The following is a 20,730-nucleotide window of genomic DNA, read 5'->3' on the forward strand; positions in this document are numbered from 1 at the left end:
TGGCTTGTAACCTTAAATCCCACCAGCATAATTTAGTTTAATTTTGTTCAGTTTAGCTCATAAATGTTTTGATGACCTAGTATTTGTACTAAGTCAGAAGTCAGATGCAATTCCTCACAGTAGGAACCGAAGAACTGACTTGATGGATCACACCACAGTCATACTGGTCCATATTCTGTCTCAGGTTGGACTTTCTTTCCTGGCTTCATAAACCACAATTTATGTAGCTGGGAATGAGCACCACGGCTGATTGCTCCTCCTTCATCTCCTCCCTTCTCTTTTCCAAGACGGGCACTGACTTCAACGTTTCCAAGACCATATAACACCAGTCCTGAAAGACCTACATTGGCTCCCAGTACATTTCTGAGCACAATTCAAAGTGTTGGTGCTGACCTTTAAAGCCCTAAACCATGGGTAGGCAAACTAAGGCCTGGGGGCCGGATCTGGCCCAATCGCCTTCTACATCCGGCCCACAGACGGTCCGGAAATCAGAGTGTTTTTATATGAGTAGAATGTGCCCTTTTATTTAAAATGCATCTCTGGGTTATTTGTGGGGCTTCCCCCCCAAAAAAATATAGCATAGCCCCCACAAGGTCTGAGGGACAGTGGATCAGCCACTCAAAAAGTGTGCCTCAAAGGCCCAGTATACCTGAAGGAGCATCTCCACCCCCACTGTTCAGCCCGGACACCGAGGTCCAGCTCCGAGGGCCTTCTAGCGGTTCCCTCACTGCTAGAAGTGAGGTAACAGGGAACCAGGCAGAGGGCCTTCTTGGTAGTGGCACCCTCCCTGTGAAATGCCCTCTCATCAGATGGAAAGGAAATAAACAACTATCTGACTTTTAGAAGACATCTGAAGGCAGCCCTGTTTAGGGAAGTTTTTAATGTTTGATGTTTTATCGTGCTTTCAATATTCTGTTGGGAGCCATCCACAGCGGCTGGGGAAACCCAGCCAGATGGGCAGGGTATAAATAATAAATTATTATATTATTATCATTATTCATCCCTGTGATGTATTAAGGCTCTGTTACGTCCAAACTGGGAAACTGGCTTAATGTCAGTCAACAAACTAGGCTGATAAGACGTGATCTGATTCTGTTGCACGAAGTGAGAAGCGCTTTGCCTCAGTGCTCATTCCTGGCTTCATAAACTGTGGCTTATTTGAACTGGACTTCAGAGTCCAAGAGAAGCAAGTTGCAGGTCCTGGTAACCACACAAACAGAGCACAAAGATGACACCCTGTCTGTTAAGTTTGTCCCGAGAATCTGATATTCATTTTGCTACCACGTCGAAGAGCCATTTGCGGACTTATTTCCAAAGCAGAAATTCATACAGATAAGGGGAATTAACGCTGGACAAAACACACAATTAGCATGACAAAAGCTGCAGCGCAGGTATCTCACCTATCAACGCTTCAAAGCAGTTGGCCATTGCATGACGCAGATCTGATTCTCGACAAAGATCGGGCCCGTGAGCATAAAGCATAAATCGATCCAGCTCCAGCTTCTACAAAAGACCAAGACAGTTTCTGTAAGATGAAACTACAGACCAAACACACTGTGGAGGAACACATGGAACACGCAATGTTAGGGATATGTAAACGTTAGGGCATCTTCGGACAACTTCTTTAGTGCTGAAGGTCAAATTGGAAACACACAATGGGCTGCAGAGCCAAAGCTAACTGGCCAATTTACTTTCACATAATTATTATAATTTGCATGACATTTTGATGAATGTAGTAGATGCCAAATTATAGTTGATGGAAATGTTGCATTAATCCCACAGTACTCACACTCTGTAGAATGGTATCCTCAGGAATGAAAATTAAGCCCAGCCTTTTAAAATGTCTTTAGCAGTGTTAGAAACTGAGATACGAAAGCTAGGAGCTAAAGGGCACCTTAAACAGGGGTTAAGAGCACAACAACGAAATGTCTAGGCACACTTTTTTAATAACAAGAATACAAAGCTGAAAATGAACCAACCGCTTCTAAAATATTATGTTCATTTTTCACATGGTCTAGTCCTTCTCCTGCCCACTCCCCTAATATTCTTAAGAGGGTCTCTTCTCCTGCCTTCGGAGAGTAGCTGGAAGTGGGGAGGCAGAAAAAGGTCCTCCTTTCCTTCCACTCTGCAGTTTTAATCTGAAATTTTAAGCGCAGTCCTGCGCCCAGAGCTCAGAAGCCGCTCACATTGATGAAATTCCCTGTTGCAAAATGGGCCTGGAACAATGGGAGTTTCAAACGTTGTTCTTTAGAAAAGGATACAGAAATTGGAAGTTTAAATGTATTTCATATAAACGTATTTTGAAGTTGCCTCCCGGGTTCGGATGTTAACCCTATGCAGATATTCTCTACGCGGGTAGAGAATCAGGATCACACCATTCTGCCCCAATCACACTCCCAGCATACCCACCCTGTTCCCAGACCTTCCCAATACCCATACTTTGGATGCTACGTACAACAGAATCCAGTATCCCATAGCCCAGTATCTACATCACTATTTGCACATCCACCAATGTTTGTTTGTTTGTTATTAATTGAATTTCCATACCACCCTATACCCAGAGGTCTCAGGGCAGTTCACAGAACAAATTTTTATGGGTAAGAACTCCACATATCGTGGGTGGCTCTGTGGGTTAAACCACAGAGCCTAGGTCTTGCTGATCAGAAGGTTGGCGGTTCGAATCCCCGCAACGGGGTGAGCTCCTGTTGCTCAGTCCTTGCTCCTGCCAATGTAGCAGTTCGCAAGCACGTCAAAGTGCAAGTAGATAAATAGGTACCACTTCAGCGGGAAGGTAAACAGCATTTCTGTGCGTTGCTCTGGTTCACCAGAAGTGGCTTAGTCATGCTGGCCGCATGACCCGGAAGCTGTACCCCGGCTCCCTTGGCCAATAAAGCAAGATGAGTGCCGCAACTCCAGAGTCATCCACGACTGGACCTAATGGTCAGGGGTCCCTTTATCTTTACCTATACTATGTTAGTCCTATTGAGTGTAGACCCACTGAAATTAATGGACATGACTGATTCAGGTTCATTAACATCAGCCGGTGTAGTCTGAGTGAAGATTAGTTAAATACAACCCATGCACATATTTGAAGCTGAGCTGACATGAGTCTTTTTCCTGGGCCTCTGTCAACACTGAATGTCTGCGAAGGACTTTAGAAAGCTTTGAAATCAAAATCCTTTCACTTATCCGAAAAAGAAAAGAAAGCAAAGATCTTTTCCCAAGTTATTTTTTATAGCTTTGCTCTCACAGGCCATTTCGGTTGGGATGGGTCATGTTTAACTTCAGAACAGTCAAATATATGTTGGTCTATTTCAGTGCCAAGGCACGCATTTAGAAAACAACACACTGCTTCCATAGCGATTTGGCACTAGAAAGAATTTGCATTCAACTGTTATTGAGTTTAAACTATCACCCCTTTTTTAATAAAAAAAACCTGTATTTTTTCAGTAAAGTTCCATTTATAGTGAATTTTACCACAGCAATTCAGACCTGAGTCACTGAACGAAAACAACAAGAGGTAAATCCATATAAAAAGTCTGAAGAAAATGCATCCACAGAACTACCCAAACTGTATAGAAATTTATTCATATATGTGACTACAGCGGCAAGAAAGTTATTTGCCCATAAACAGAAAGAAGAAGTCCCGACAAAAGAAGAATGGATACCAAAACTTATGGAATATGCAGAAATGGCGAAACGTACCGGAAAAATCAAGACAACATTTTTTGTATCAAGGAAGGGAAATGGTCTATTGAATATTTACAAACAAACTGTAAACAGATAAGAACATTGACAGGATTATTGTAATAAAAGTGTACACATTTAAAGGAGATGGATAAATGATTCAATTCGGCTCATTTGTAATAAGCAGGAAATATAAAAAAATAAATTTAAGGAACCACAGGAAGAGGGGGAAGGAAGTCAAGTTTTGAAAAGTTAAAGTGACTATCGGAATGTGTAAAATTGAAAATCATAAATGAAAAATTAAAAAGGAGCAGGAAACACGTCCAGGCTTAGTGCAGACTGGCTGTTTACAAAAAGCACTGCGTCCCTGGAATGAAATGGATTTGCACACCATGGTTATGAAGAAAACAGCCTTGGGAGGAAGCCAGGGCTTGCAGTGATAGGGATGTCATGTGAAACCGTGTGTGATATTCCTTGAAGGGCTGCAGGGTTTTCTCAGTCCTCTGCACGCCGAGAGCTGTTCTTTGACCTAAAATGCCCAGCTCACCATCAGGAAACATACAGGTCAGTTTTCCCTGCTCTGCAACTTCAGACTGTCCTCATGATCTTTCTTTGGCATGCCCTATGTCCTCCCCCGACTCCACTCTTTGTTTTTGTTTTTCCCCCCAAAAAATAATTTTCCAAATTTATAACAAACATAAAAGAAAACATTACAATATAAAAAAGAAAAAACAAACAAACAAACATTTATCCTCACTATTAAAATCCCAATTTTGTTGTCATTGTTAGATGACTTCCTTGAATCCCCCTAGCTGAGTTTCCATATAGCTCATTGTAGCAGTTTTCCAATACTACTTTCAAATAAAATTAACTTAATCGATTAACATCTGTCTTTCTCTTCAAATTATCTTCTATCCATAATGTTATACAATTTAACATATTTAACTCCTAGGCCAGTTTGGTACTTACAAGTAGTTCTACTTATATTATCTTAGAGTATTTAGCTAAATAGTCCTTAAATTTCTTCCATTCTTCTTGGTACTCCTCCTCTTTCTGTTTGTGGATTCTTCCAGTCAGGTGAGCCAGCTCCAAAAAGTCCATCATCTTCATCTGCCATTCCTCCACTGTTGGTATTTCTTGTTATTTCCAGTTTTTGGCTAACAAAATTCTTGCTGCAGTTGTGGCATACAGAAACAGTCTAACATCTTTTCCACACCCCACCCCACTCTTTGTTGTCTCTGTGGCTACTAACTCCTCTCTCCACGACTCTGTTCTTTGAGCCCTGGAATCCCTCAGTACACCTGGGCCAGCGTCAGAAACCGAGAAAGCTAGGAGCTAAAGGGCACCTTTAAAGCGAGGTTATAGGTGCAAACCATGGAATGCCCAGGTGTGCTTTTTTAATAGCAAGAATACAAAGCTGAAAATGAAGGAACTGCAGCTAAAATATTATGTTCCTTTTTCACGTGGTCTAAGGCCTTCCCCTGCCCACCCCCCTAATATTCTTCAGTGTCTTCTCCAGCCTTCAGAGAGTGGCTGGAAGTGGGGAGGCAGAAAAAGGTCCTCCTTTCCTTCCACTCTGCGGTTTTAATCTGAAATCTCAGGTGCAGGACCGCACCCAAGGATCAGAAACCGCTCACACTCACGAAATTCCCGGTTGCAAAATGCGCCAGGAACAATGGGAGTTTCGAACACTGACCCAGGCCTGATTCCAAACTGCGGGTGCGAGGAATGTTGGGAAACAGAGCGTCTCCTTCGGCCTCATCACACCGTGGTTTGGTCCTGGGAAATGAGAAGGAACCTCGCTCGAAAAAGGAGCAAGGAAGGAGAGGCTCGTTCAGATTTGAAAACCACGGTTTGCAGGGAGCCAGTGACGTAGCTGCACAAGGCCCCGGACTATTAAAGAGGCGAAGACAGGAAACTGCCGTTTAAACAGGAGAAGGAAGGAGCAGGCTTAGTTATAATAATGTCACCAGAGTGCAGGTTTTTGTTTTGCTTTAACTCCTGAAGAATAAGAAACAGAATATGCACCACAATGGAGGAATAAGGAAAAGAGGGAAAATCTAAACAACGCCCTATTGCGTCTGTAAATTGTCCCTAATGATTTTATTTCCCTCTGCCCTAACAACACCCAGCAAATTCAAGCATATGCCTCTGAGCACAAGAGAAAGAGAGGGGGGGGGGGGGAGAAAGAGACCCCGTTTGGTTTCTTACGCCACAGCTCCACCTAGCTTTTCCGACATGTGAATGTCCTCTCATCAAGTCATCTGCTAATCTCCTTCAAGTCTTAAAATCAGAGGCGTTATGTAATGCATGCTAATTCTGGGGTGGAAATACATTCCAGAGTTATTAGACTTCTCCTTTTAATGCGTTCATTCTGCTTGGCAGAAAGCCGCTGAGGAGTTTTCAAAGCAAGGCAGGTTGAAAAATAAGGGACAAGGGAGATTTGCGTAAACCCCAGTTTGTTTCCGGGGCGCATCAGAAAAACCGGTTCTCTACCCATGGAGACTTCTACTGGCCAATCTCTCCTTTATTTCCCCATCCGTTCCCCTGGACTTGAAAAACAGCAACAAATCCTGAAGGAGACCTTTGTTGAAACACCTGTACACTGTGTGCAGCCTAAATATATTCGCCTATTTAGTTAATTACAGATGGAAGCTAAGGATCTCAGAGAATCAGCCGTGTTCAGAATTATGTGTGTTTCATGTTTAATTTAAGATTTCTGCCAATCCCACAGCCCATGAGAGGCCAATCCAGAGGCCACGTAATATATTGGACCTTCCTCTCCAAAGCTTCACGCACAGAGTGGCAAAATAACGGAATTATTTTCCGTGCCACCATTGCTAGGAATGGTAGCTGGGTTATCAAGTCCAACTCACAAACAAGGTTTTCCCTTTCCACATTCTGAATCAACCTTGAGTGGCTTTGAGAAAGTACTTCAAACAAGCCAGAAAGATGGACCCACAAATTCTACAAAAAGCCAGGAAGATATCAGTGCCTTCTCTCTGCAGGGCTAAAGCAACAAACAAGAGGCAAATGAAGAAGAAGAGGAAGAGGAAGAGGAAGAGGAAGAGGAAGAGGAAGAGGAAGAGGAAGAGGAAGAAGAAGAAGAAGAAGAAGAAGAAGAAGAAGAAGAAGAAGAAGAAGAAGAAGAAGACTCCTCTCTGGACTGCAAAAGCAATTCATTAAGGTGTACCACTTTGAACCACAAGACCAAACCCTGAATTTGGGGTACGCTTCTGTCTCGAGAGCTTTTTGTAGCTGAATTGGAAGGGTGTAAATCCAAAAGGGAAAGATAGAGATGACCAGACCACGAGGAAACGTAAACCTGCCTGCTTTTTATTAATGGCTCGAGAGACGTCCAGAGAATGATGGCCCAAACGTGAAGCTTGGGTGGGCATCGTTGGGGTAAAGAACAACAAAGTGTGAGCAATTGGATGATTAAAATGGAAGGAGAGGGACTTTTGAGGTCCCCAAGAAATAAAAGGGAGAGGAATCCATGAACTATGCATCTTTGGGAGCGTTAAGTGGCACTGGTTAAAGTAAAGTAAATTGAAAGATCAATTGGAAGCCCTTGGGGCAGTAACTAAGTCACTGCTATGTTTTCAGGCGCATCTAGCACATCTGTAAATCTTTCAGTAGTTTTAAATACGAGGCAGGCTCTGCTTTATGGCTGCATTCAGAATCAGCACTGGTGAGGAACAATTTTTAAGCATACAGTGGTACCTCGGGTTAAGAACTTAATTCGTTCCGGAGGTCCGTTCTTAACCTGAAACTGTTCTTAACCTGAAGCACCACTTTAGCTAATGGGGCCTCCTGCTGCTGCCGCACCGCCAGAGCACGATTTCTGTTCTCATCCTGAAGCAAAGTTCTTAACCTGAGGTACTATTTCTGGGTTAGCGGAGTCTGTAACCTGAAGCGCCTGTAACCCAAGGTACCACTGTACAAAAGAGAGGGTTACAAACAGAGGTCTGGATTCTATTTTTCAAAAAAACAAAAACAAAGCTAAATTCATAAACGAAGAAAAATAGGGACATACATGTCAAACTATCTGGGGTGCAGAGCTCTTATTTAGTTAAGTGGAGCTTTGCCTAACATGGTGACGGGGGGGGGGGGGAATTCCCTGCTAAACTCCAGATAAAGCTGATCTGAGTTGGCTGGCTGGGGAGGACACACGGCGTCATTGCATAAGGTGAAAAAAAGATCTAAAATTGAGAAGCACGGAAGAAAGACAAAAAGCATTGGCTACATTATTATGCCACCAACTAAACTGTGCAAAACCAGCAAAAGAGTCAACTTGTGGCAGCTAATTGGTAAGAGAAGTCTCTTTGTATGATTCCTCTGAAACCTGAAATATTAGTCATTGTCACCAATAGGGATGACTTTCCTATTGCCGAAACCCATTGTGACGGTTCCGACCTTCTCAACCTGATCTGCTTCGAACAGGTCTTCCCTTCCGACGTGCCACGACTGCAATGTTTTGCAAGGTTCTTAAAAACCACCGTTTACTTTCACGAGCCTGTGATAAAAGCAGGTTGCAGGTAGCCTTTTTCGGAACAAGGACCCACCTGTAACCTTAAGCCACATTGACATCCTTTTACTGTGCAATGGCCCTTTTTGTCTTTCTCCCACTTTCTGCACTTTTTATTACAAGCCTCTTTAAACTATCAACCCCGACCAAGTTACGCATCCCATTTTGGCATAGCTGAGCTGGCAGAGCATGAAAGACTCTTAACCTCAGGATCGTGGGTTTGAGCCCCAAAAGATTCCTGCATTGCAGGGGGCTGGATTTCAGGGGTGGCCGACTCCCAAGAGACTGTGATCTACTCACAGAGTTAAAAACCGGCAGTGATCTACCCCCTTTTTCGGGATTCAGGTCAAAGTTGTTGAGTGTTTTTCAGGGAGGAGGTAAAATGTTGAACTTTTTTAGGGGAGCCACAGTTGTTCAGCTTCTTTGTGGGGAGCCAATGATCTAGCAGTGATCTACCGCAGACGTCCAGTGATCTACCAGTAGATCACGATCTACCTCTTGGACATGACTGGATTAGACAATCCTACTGGTTCCTTCCAACTCTTCAGTTCTATGACTCTATGTAACAACAACAACAATCTATGTAACAACAACAACAATTTATATCTCGCTCATCTGGCTGGGTTTCCCCAGCCACTCTGGGCAGCTATATATGTGGCATATTGTGGTATTGTATAAATAAATAATTATCCCAATGGAAGACCAACTGACTGCGTGAGTCCCCACCCACCCACCCAAGAACTCTCACAATATTTAAATTACATTTTAAAATATATTACTATGTCAGCCCGTGTCTTTAGGCTGAAGAGCGGAGGGGGGAAATGTTTATTTAATTGCCGTATTTTTCGCTCTATAACACGCACCCGACCATAACACGCACGTAGTTTTTAGAGGAGGAAAATCCGTAGGCATGCCACCCGTAGGCATTCCCTCCCTAATACGCACAGTCATTTCCCCTTACTTTTTAGGAGGAAAAAAGTGAGTGTTATGGTGCAAAAAATACGGTATATAAATAGTAAACAGACACATAATCCTGGGCCAAATGTTTTTGTTTTTTTCTTGGCCCTCCATTGTGTATCTGCTCCGGTCTACTTTCTCTACCATGTTACATAGACGGAACAATTTAGCTGTTAATGCCCCTTTCGTAAGTTGGGTTTAAAAGGGGACATACGTAAAGTGAATTGTGCCTAAAAGAAAACGCTCTGTGTATATTCCAAAGCATAGCTGATACGAGTCATCTCCCACTGAAAGCTCCTAATTAAACTCCTAATTTAAGTCTGTCCCCCCCCCCTTTCTGTAAAAAAAACATCTAAAGCATGTTGGTCACCATCCAGACAGATCCTTGTAGTACATTGCAAGGCCTCGGAAGCACAAAGTGGCGTTTTCTGCCCCAACCCTAATTATGGCCCCTCATTTGGATGCTGCTTCTCAAAATATCTTGACTCCAAGGCGCGCCCAGTTGGGTCCTGTTTCTAGTAAGATATAAAACTCTTCTGCCTACAAGGAGGTTGCAGTGCGGCCCCAAGAAAAAGACAAGTGTGGATCACCCACCTTCACTTAATGAATCCATCTTGGCAATTCAAAGCCAATTCAAACTGTGAAAATTTTTTTGCTAAGTTACCTTGGCCAGCATGGCAAGATGTTGGTTCTGAACGATGGCAGTACGGTACGTGGCTAAGCCCCCTTCCTCTAGACTTGGAAACAGGTAGTATAAATGAACACTGGAAAGAAAGGAGAAAAGGCACATCAAAAGCCGCAAATCTCTCAACGGCAGAGACACTTAGCAGCTGCCTCTCCCTGCAAGAAACCATCATTGTCTGCTCTTATGCACGAGGCAAAAACGTTTTCATGAACCTAGGCGTTTGGTCCTTAATATGGCACAGGAGTGGGGGAAGCTTTGGTCCTCCAGTTGTTACTGAACTGCAACTCCCATCAACTCCCGCAAGCAAGGGTGATAGGCAGGGAATGTGGGCTTTATAGTTCAGGAACATCTGAAAGGCAAAAGGTTCCCCACATTTGATGTAGAGGATACTTACCGTACTTTTCCGTGTATAAGACGAGGGTTGGTTTTTTTACTATAAAATAAGGTTTAAAAACCGGGGGTGTCTTATACATGGGTAGTGGGTGGGGTGACGGGTGATTTGTTGGGTTAGTGAATTACTGCATCCCTAAAAAAGCTGCACAACTCTGGGTCATTTTCTTAAATTGGAGTCCCCAAAAATAGTCAGCGTCTTATACACAGGGGCGTGTTATACACGGAAAAGTACGGTAAGTTATTGGTCATATTGGTCATGTTTAGGGCAGACTCAGCAAAATTAAGAGACATGATTCATTTAGCTTCATTAACTTCAACAGGTCTACTCTGAGTAAGGTGTAGTTGAATACAAAGCTAGGCCGACGGCCTCCTTTTTGTGTTCATCCTTTAAGTTGGTTATCTTAGCCGCACTTCCATGGAAACAAGGCAGCAAGTTTCCATGGAAAGCAAGTTCCACTGAGTTCATCCTAGATTTACCCAGAAGTAAATCCAACTAAGTACAACGAGGCTTCCTCCTAGGTAAATGTGCAAAGGATTGTAGCTGGATGGCGCAATCCTATACAGGCCCCACTAACTTCAACAAGGCAGACTCCCTTTTTTGTGCAAACTCGCACAAAGACCGAGGCATTTTGGCTGCCAGAACTGCCCCTACGAAGAAAGTTCTATGCTCACAGTGCCAATTTTCGAGCCTCAGAAAGATTACGTGTAAAAATGCACTGCGGAGGTTTACGTAAATAGAAGTACTCAGAGAGCTTGTTTTTGAGCATTAAATAAATCTGTCCTCCTTCAGCCCCTGCTATTTTCAGAGATAAAAGCCCACATACGGTTTTATGCAAACCAAACAATGCAAAAAGCCGCTCATCTCAAAGTAGTTGTTGGAAGGCACCGATGGCATTTTCCTTTTCTTCTTCTGTAACATCTTAACACTTTTGGAGCCTCTCTCTACATAAGTAGACCACTTTTCCCATTACAAACGGACACACCTGAGATCTGGAAATGAGCTTTAAATCTCCCACCCTGGAGTTTTGGGTACTACCTGCTGTCACAAATGACACTTACCAAGGAAATGGCTGCTGTTTTCACTAGGCTATAAAATGTCAATTTTACATTATTTTTGTCGGGGTTTTTTTTGTTTCTTTCTGAGAAGAGCCTATGCAGGAAAAATGAAAGCCACCTTCCATTAACAGGGAATATGTTAGTGATTTATTCCAAATACAGGAGCACGAAACTGCAAACTACCGGAAGGCAAAACGCCAAGTGCGCCATTATGAAGTCGGGATTAATGAGTAATAACCCCACACTTGGGAGAGAGAATTGGGTGGGGGGTGGGATTCAAAGTTTATTTGCAAACACACTTTTTGCTTGAGATTATAGCCGGAAAGATCAAGGAGCTCCGTGACAGGAAGATGACACGTTCCAAAATGATGTATTTCTTTTATTTCCCGGCTATAAACTTTGAAGCGTTTGGTCCTAGACTAGCTATTCTCCAGAGCTGTTATGAGCAACTCTCAATTAATTTCTGACAGGACGCAGTCATCAGCTTTTCATCTCAGAGTATTACACTTTAGGCCCTCGGCTTGGAATGAAACTTCAAATGAAGACACGAGGCAGGGGATACGGACTTGGCAGACCAAAAACCTTTTGCATCTACTTTTGGGGCTGCAAAAGGTACCAGTTGATGACAGAATATCTAGAATTGGATCTGGGTTCAATTCTGAGCTGAAAGGTAAAGGGACCCCTGACCAATAGGTCCAGTCGTGGCCGACTCTGGGGTTGCGGCGCTCATCTCGCTTTATTGGCCGAGGGAGCCGGCATACAGCTTCCAGGTCATGTGGCCAGCATGACTAAGCCGCTTCTGGCGAACCAGAGCAGCGCACGGAAATGCTGTTTACCTTCCCGCTGGAGCGGTACCTATTTATCTACTTGCACTTTGATGTGCTTTCGAACTGCTAGGTTGGCAGGAGCTGGGACTGAGCAACGGGAGCTCACCCCGTCGCGGGGATTCGAACCGCCGACCTTCTGATGGGCAAGTCCTAGGCTCTGTGGTTTAACCCACAGCGCCACCCAAATCCCAATTCTGAGCTTAGTTCTAAGCAAACTGAGATACAGACAGGAACATGCATGAAGCATTTTAAGCGCTATCTAAATTACTTCTTGTTTCTTTTTTCTTTTTTAAAAAAGACTTTTGTGTGGCCTATTTGAACAACAACAAAGCCAATAAATTAGTTTTTAAAAAAAAAAGAAAAGAAAAGAAAAGAAAAGAGACTTGATTCCCTAAGGGCCTCTCTTCCGCATCTGAAAAGCAGGAATGACGCCAATTTAGCTTGCAAGAATACGAGGGAGATGGAAGAAATACAGATTTTGGCATGTTTAGCACACTGGAAGCGACACATAAATGTCTACTTTTGGTTTTTTAAAAAAACAACAACAACAAAGGTCTTTGGTGTTTCAGAACAAAAATAAATAAATGACATCGGAGTTTTAATTGGCAGAATACCCTTTCAACTGCATGATAGCCCAAAACAAATCAGGATTTTTAAAAAATGTTTTATTTTAATGAGCAAGGTATGATTTTATAGCAGAAGGTGCGTTAGGAGTGAACCCAATACTCACCTAGTTAAAAATTCAACCACGGCATCTCCCAAAAATTCCAAGCGCTCGTTGTGGTTGATCCTGCAAACAGACAAATGCAAGGATCATTACACGTGACCCCTACGTGCATGAGTAATTAGCGATGGATAAACAACAGCCAGCCAATTCCTTGGGGTGATAAAGCAAAAAAGAGTTAGGCTCCCACTGCTTTCGGTTTTCAACACGCTATCCTCCGATGCCCAACAGTGGATATTTGGTTTTCTTCTGCGCAGCACAAAAAAACCACAGGCAGCCAGAAAGGTAATAAGGCTGATCGCAATGTTGTGTCAACTTATTAACCAAAGGAAAAGATAATGATGTGCAATGGCATGCTGAGACCAGCTTCCGCGTGCCCTGCCATTGCCCTGGATGATTTAAAGAGAAACCTCCTCCTAGGCCATCTACAGGCTTTTGGCATGGTGCCATGCAAGAAGAAAAAGAAAGCCTCTTGCAGGGAGTTCAAAATCCTCTGTTTGGTACGGCATCGCGGCCCCTCCTGCTCTTTTCCTGCACACTCTTTTGGCACTGGCACGGAAAGAGGCTTGCCGGGAGCGCTTGGGCATTTGTCGGAAAGCAGGTATGCTGAGTGTGTTTTTCAGGCTAGAAAGAAATCACTAACAAACAGCAGAATTCCAGGTGGTTACTGCAATGAGGCGAAAGGTGCAGAGGCCACAAATAGGTTTACTGGGAGCAGTTCCAACTATTGCTGGAAATGCAGTGTTTCCCCTAACTGAAAGCTGGGGAAACTCAGCCAGATGGGTGGAGTATAAATATTATTATTATTATTATTATTATTATTATTATTATTATTATTATTATCAGTTCTGTTCTGATCCCGCTTACTGCAATGGGCCAGCGAGCTCATAATTGCAACAACTGTCACCCAGAAACTATGTCATTTGTGTAAAGGTAAACGTAAAGGACCCCCTGGACCAGCGGTTCTCAGCCTGTGGGTCCCCAGATGTTGTTGGACTACAACTCCCATCATCCCTGAGCTCTGGCCTTGCTAGCTATGGATGATGGGAGTTGTAGTCCAACATCTGGGGACCCACATGTTGAGAACTACTGCGCCTGGATGGTTAAGTCCAGTCAAAGGCGACTCTGGGGTTGCGGCGCTCATCTCGCTTTCAAGCCGAGGGAGCCAGCGTTTGTCCACAGACAGCTTTCTGGGTCATGTGGCCAGCATGGCTAAACCGCTTCTGGTGCAAGGGAACACCGTTTACCTTCCCGCCACAGCGGCGCCTATTTATCTACTTGCACTGGTGTGCTTTCCAACTGCTAGGTTGGCAGGAGCTGGGACAGAGCAACAGGAGCTCCCCCCGTTGCATGGATTCGAATGCTGGCCTTCTGATTGACAAGCCCAAGAGACTCAGTGGTTTAGCCCACAGCACCACCCGCGTTACTGCACAGAGGCGAAAGGTGCAGAGGCCACAAATAGGTTGACTGGTAGCAGTTCTGACCATGCGGCACTGCAATATCCTGTTGCTGGAAATGCACAGTTCCTCCTAACTGAAAGCTGTCCAGAACGGCTGGGGAAACCCAGCCAGATGGGCAGAGTATAAATAATAAAGTTATTATTATTATTGTCATTAACAGTTCTGTTCTGATCCCACTTACTGCAATGGACCAGCGAGCTCATAATGGCAACAATTACCACCCAGAAATTATGTTGTTTGCCTACCTGGAAGGAGTTGGATCATCTTGCCCAAGACGTGACATGATATTGATCAAGGTGTTTATGCCTGGGGGGAAAAAATACAGACCACGTGATATTTAAAAGGTAACTCCATGTAAACAGGCATAATTTCTTTTAAGGGTTCAGCACAAAAGTACCCTTCCAATAATGTGAATTATGTATTGTCATCTGAACAGTAAAAGGGACGCGGGTGGTGCTGTGGTCTAAATCACAGAGTCTAGGGCATGGGTAGGCAAACTAAGGCCCCGGGGCCAGATCTCGCCCAATCACTTTCTATATCCGGCCCACGGACGATCCAGGAATCAGCATGTTTTTACAGGAGTAGAATGTGTCCTTTTATTTAAAATGCATCTCTGGGTTATTTGTTGGGCACAGGAATTCATTCATTTCCCCCCACCCCAAAAAAATATTCCAGCCCCCCACATGGTCTGAGGGACAGTGGACCGGCCCCCTGCTGAAAAAGTTTGCTGACCCCTGGCCTAGGGCTTGCCGATCAGAAGGTCAGCGGTTCGAATCCCCATGGTGGGGGGAGCTCCCGTTGCTCGATCCCAGCTCCTGCCCACCTAGCAGTTTGAAAGCACATCAAAGTGCAAGTAGATAAATAGGTACCGCTCCGGCAGGAAGGTAAATGGTGTTTCCGTGTGCTGCTCTGGTTTGCCAGAAGCAGCTTAGTCATGCTGGCCACATGACCCGGAAGATGTCTGCGGACAAACACCGGCTCCCTCGGCCAGTAAAGCGAGATGAGCGCCGCAACCCCAGAGTCGTTCGCGACTGGACCTAATGGTCAGGGGTACCTTTACCCTATCTGAACAGTAAATGATTAAGCTTATGACATACATTTGTAGTAAGGTTAGAGCTTATTGGGATATGATATATAATGAATTGAAAAGGATGTTGAAAATAACGTTTGTTTAAAAAAAAACACCCAGTGGCTCTTCTATTGGGAACGATAGGGACAGAACTACCTAAACCATATAGAAACTTATTCACTTATGTGACCACAGCGGCAAGAATGTTACTCGCCCAAAAATGGAAAGAAGAATAAGTCCCAGCAAAGGAAGAATGGATACAAAAACTTATGGAATAAGCAGAAATGCTGAAACTTACCAGAAGAATAAGAAATCAAGATAACAAACTTTTAATAAAAGAATGGAAATGGTTTATTGAATATTTGCAGATAAATTGTAAACAGCTCGGCAGGATTATTGTAATAACCTGCAGTTTCATAAGAGTATATATTTAAAGTAGATGAATAAATGAGTAAATTAAATTAATTAGGATATGCAGAAGATATTAAAAATAAATTTAAAGAACCACAGAAAGAGGAGGAAGTCGATTTGAATTGTTAAAATGATTGTGAAATTAGTGAAATGTATAAACCTGAAAAAAATAAATAAAATTTGAAGGGGAAAAAGCTAATAACATAGGTTTGTATAGCAATAGCTACCTCTGTATCACAATAGCCAAGTACCTCTGTAGAATCAAAATCCGCCTGCATTTTCTCCAGTCCCAACCCTTTTTGACCACTGCCCAACCTTTTTGGCTTTGGGCATTCACCACGTGTAAAGCCCATCCTCTCCACACCTTAGTCTGGAAAGTCTCCCCTTTTTTTAGCAAACTATCCATTCAACTCAGATGACCATCTTAACTCCACAAACTTGGGGATATGCCCCATTGAATTCAATGGGATTTACTTTACACAACCACCCTGCAGCTAGTAAAATAATGGGGACCGAACTATGCAAAAAAAGTTTGGCTTGTAAACCTAGATTTCTACATGCAAGCAGCACAAGAACTCTGCCTATTTTTGCCACCTCGTTGCAGAACAGCAATTGACATTCGGGCGAAGAGAACGCAACATGCGAAACGGTCTTGTGAGAAGGCATGCTGGTTCTGGTCGGCACCAGGATGCATGACCACCTGGCAAGGACACATAAGTATACCTGAAGGAGCGTCTCTATCCCCACTGTTCAGCCTGGACACTGAGGTCCAGCTCCAAGGGCCTTCTGGCGGTTCTCTCCCTGCGAGAAGCGAGGCTACAGGGAATCAGGCAGAGGGCCTTCTCGGTAGTGGCGCCCGCCTGTGGAACACCCTCCCACCAGATGTCAAGGAAATAAACAACTATCTGACTTTTAGAAGACATCTGAAGGCAGCTCTGTTTAGGGAAGTTTTTAATGTTTGATGTTTTATCGTGTTTTTAATATTCTGTTGAGAGCCGCCCAGAGTGGCTGGGGAAACCCGGCCAGATGGTGGGGTATAAGTAATAAATTATTATTATTATTATTATTATTATTATTATTATTATTATTACTATTCTGCCTTGGGTTCCCCAAGGGAAGAAAGGTGGTATATGCAGTAGAGGAAAGGAAGTAAAACAGATGAGGAGAAAGAAGTCAGAGGGGGAAATCATGACACCAGCAAAACGTACCTTTTTTCCTCATATGCATATGGTGGACTTTCCTATCTCCATATTTGGGCTGCCGGATGCCGCAGTTGGACAAAGAATTTCTGGCATGGTCTGGATTCATCCCGAAGTTTAGGTGATGACTTGGGTGAGTCATGGCCAGCTGTAAAGGTGGCAGAATCCAAAAGCAAAGACAAAACAGCCCTGTAAGCCTGCACTGCTCATTCCAATCACTGCAAATCTTTAAAACGGACGGCTGCCGTGAAATTTCAGCAGCGCAGAACCACCCCCAGTTTTCACAACCGATCAAGCAACTTCAGAAGTTTTGGTTGTTCAAGTCCTCAGCGTCAGTAAGCGCCAATAGCTAAACATTGCAACTCAGTTCCAAAGACAACTTATAGTCCAGGAACATGTGGAACCGGCACGGTTAGAGGCAGAGTTCGAAACTCCCATTGTTCTGGGCGCGTTTTGTGACAGGGAATTTCATGAGCGCAAGCAGTTTCTGAGCTCTAAAATTACAGACTGAAATTGCATATTGTGGGGAAAAGGAAAAGGCGTGTACTTTTCAACGCTTTCCATTTTTACTCTATTTGTTCACTTTAAAAAAGCAACAGAAAACTGCACATGAGGATCTAATTGCTGAAGCAAATAACCACGTAAAAATATCAGGCATGATAAAATCTTTGCTCTTAATGGCATATTGTCTGACACCTTTGTTTCGCATTAACAGGAATGCAGGTAGACTAGATCTAGAATACTTGGGTTACCTCCACCTTATAAACATAAACAGCTCCTCCGTCCTTCTCCTTATATTCCACCCCTCTCCATCCTTTCATTGACCCCCCTCTAACCAACTCCCTGGACGCATCTACATGGGTCAGTTAAAACGTTAAAAATACGTTATAAACATGTGACACCAGAGGGCGCTGTAGAGCAATGGGAAATGGCACTGAGAGCTATACTGCCTTTTTAAAAAGCGTTTTTACAGATCAGTACAGATCCTGCCCCTCTCTCTGCTCCAACCGCAACAAGGCCCTCTGTGCACCATGTGATGCCAATGGCCGGTGATTCCGACTCATTCTTTGGCTCCCTGATTGGCTGATTCACACTCCGGATACTCCTTTTCGGCCCTATTTAATTATTCTTTATTCCTTATTCTGATTCTATATAATATGGACTTCTTTTGATTGCCATTGAGACTTGTATAAAATAATTGTTGTGTACTGGTATTTCATGTACCTCTATATTATATCACTACATATTTGAAACTACATTATTCCTGTATTTAAACGTTTTACCTTAAAACTATCGTACTTACACATTGTGTTTAAATTTACTATCAGCTTCAAACTGTTATTCTTAGCAGAATATACACGTTTTTCTTTTCAACTCTCGAGTAGGAATTATTCCTTATATTGAAACTTGTGGCCTGAGCTCTTGGTATATCCTTTTTAGTGTATTTCCAACAAGAACTCCAATTTCTTTAACCATCTCTAGGTCGGCCTGGTCAGTTCTCTGGTTCTGCCGCCCACAAGCTAATGCAAACTTACCAGTGCATCTATTCCCTGCTCCTTTCCCCACCGCCACAATGCAACATCAAACACATGGGAGTGCATTTCGGTCTATGACCTTCAGCTTACCTGCAATAAGCAGCGATCTTTAAAAGTGTAGCCTATCAGTTTATCCAGATGCATCAGACATTGATGGTAGCGGATGTGATGAGTCAGGACTGGAAGCATCATGGCATGCTAGGAGAAAGAATTGCCATTATTTATTTACCTGGAACTTTTAGCCCTATGTTTTTTTCAAGTATTGTTTTTAACACGTGATTGGGAGCCGCCCAGAGTGGCTGGGGAAACTCAGCCAGATGGGCGGGGTATAAATAATAAATTATTATTATTCTATTATATTATTCAAGTAGTGGTTGAAGTGCTGGCCTAGGCCCTCGGAGACCAGGGTTCAAATCCCCCACATTGCACATGAGCCACTACAGTGGTGCCCCGCAAGACGAATGCCTCGCAAGACGGAAAACTCGCTAGACGAAAGGGTTTTCCGTTTTTTGAGCTGCTTCGCAAGACGAATTTCCCTATGGGCTTGCTTCGCAAGACGAAAACGCCTTGCAAGTCTGTTTCCTTTTTCTTAACACCGTTAATACAGTTGCGACTTGACTTCGAGGAGCAACTCATAGAACGCAGTGTACATAGTAGCCTTTTTTGAGGTTTTTAAAGACTTTGGTGATTTTTGAAGCTTTTCCAAAACTTCTTTTGCAGCCATTTGGTAAGTTAATCTTTTAAAACTTTTTTGGGGGGTTTTGGATTTTGGGTTGGGGTGTTTGGAATTCAAGGACTTGGTGTTGGGGAGGCGTTTGCAAGAATCTGGAAGCTTGTGTGTGTTTTTTTTCTGCATTTTTATGATTTTTTGTGACCATTGGGGCACTCTGTTTTTTTAAAAAAATTCTGGATTTCAATTTCTGTGTGCTGGGTGGCTGGGAGAACAGTTGGGGAAGGGTTTGCAAGAATCTGGAAGCTTGTGGTTTTTTTTCTGCATTTTTATGATTTTCTGTGACCATTGGGCCACTCTGCTCTTTTTTAAAAAAAATTCTGGGTTTGAATTTTGAAATGCTCTTTACAGTATGTGTGACTTTAAAGAGCACTTAATAAACTCTTGTTGTACCAAATTTGGCTTTGTTTGGACTTTTTTTGACCATAGGAACGCATTAATTGATTTTCAATGCATTCCTATGGGATTTCGTGCTTCGCAAGACGAAAAATTCGCTAGACGAAAAAATTCACGGAACGAATTAATTTCGTCTTGCGAGGCACCACTGTATAAGAATGGTCAACAGTAGGTTGATTTTTAGGTTTATGCAGGTCATGCAATAAGATTGAATCTGCCCAGCTAATTCTTTGATGATGATGATGATTTAAACAAGCAACAAGCAAGCAAAGAAAAGTGCATACAGTGTCTCCACTTTCAATTCATGGAGTCTTTTTAGCAACTTGCTTACATTCGGTACGAGACACTGCTGCAGATTATTATTATTATTATTATTATTATTATTATTATTATTATTAGAATTAGAATTTATTTACTGCCCTATACCAGAGGTCTCAGGGCGGTTCACAGAATAAAATCAAAATGTAAAACCACAAAATGCATAATCAAAATAAAAACAACAACCCAATAACCCCCCCCCCAAAAAAAAATCCCTACATTTTCAAAAGGGCATAGGCTGTCAGTCAAATCAACCAAAGGTCTGGTTGAAGAGGAATGTTTTTGCCTGGTATATGACGAAGGTGCCAGGTGAACTTCCTTAGGAAGAGCATTCATAGATGGGGAGCCACTACAGAGAATATAACAGAGGTTCTTGAGAGAGAGTTGAAGGCCCTTGGTTTGGAAGACGGCAGCAATGCCGGGGGGGCCCCTCACTCGCCACCCCTATCCCAGCCGCCTCATCCACATGCCTCAGATTTTACACACATAAATAAAATGCATATGCTTCGTTCGCTAGGGATACGGAAGGGTATCCACTCACCTGACAGACATCGGAGCGGATGCCCGTTTTCCAGAAGCCTTGGCTGCTCAGCTCGACGGTCACCTCACGACGCATGGTGTTTTTCTGCCTAATCTTCTGAAGTGCTTCCTTTAAAGCAAAAAAAAAAACCAAAAGGGGGGGGGGTTATCTCTGTAGGGCCTGACCTGGGATAGCTCAGCAGAGCAACCTAAACTGCCCCTACGTGCATTCAGAA

General features: G+C 43.3%; 1 protein-coding gene across 2 annotated transcripts in view; it reads right to left on the bottom strand.

Annotated features, from left to right (window-relative positions):
• DROSHA (drosha ribonuclease III) overlaps window positions 1-20,730 on the bottom strand; it is an 81,167-nt gene that overhangs the window by 30,880 nt on the left and 29,557 nt on the right. For both annotated transcript variants that reach the window (XM_083623700.1, XM_083623699.1), the window contains exons 16-22: window positions 20,517-20,624; window positions 18,622-18,729; window positions 17,006-17,144; window positions 14,563-14,623; window positions 12,864-12,923; window positions 9,837-9,936; window positions 1,401-1,503 (exon numbers count right to left, since the gene is read on the bottom strand). In XM_083623700.1, coding sequence (XP_083479826.1) covers window positions 1,401-1,503; window positions 9,837-9,936; window positions 12,864-12,923; window positions 14,563-14,623; window positions 17,006-17,144; window positions 18,622-18,729; window positions 20,517-20,624 — 679 coding nt within the window. The remainder of the gene's footprint in view (window positions 1-1,400; window positions 1,504-9,836; window positions 9,937-12,863; window positions 12,924-14,562; window positions 14,624-17,005; window positions 17,145-18,621; window positions 18,730-20,516; window positions 20,625-20,730) is intronic.

Source organism: Podarcis filfolensis (assembly GCF_964270895.1).
Source record: "Podarcis filfolensis genome assembly, chromosome: 7".
Classification (NCBI taxonomy): Eukaryota; Metazoa; Chordata; class Lepidosauria; order Squamata; family Lacertidae; genus Podarcis; species Podarcis filfolensis.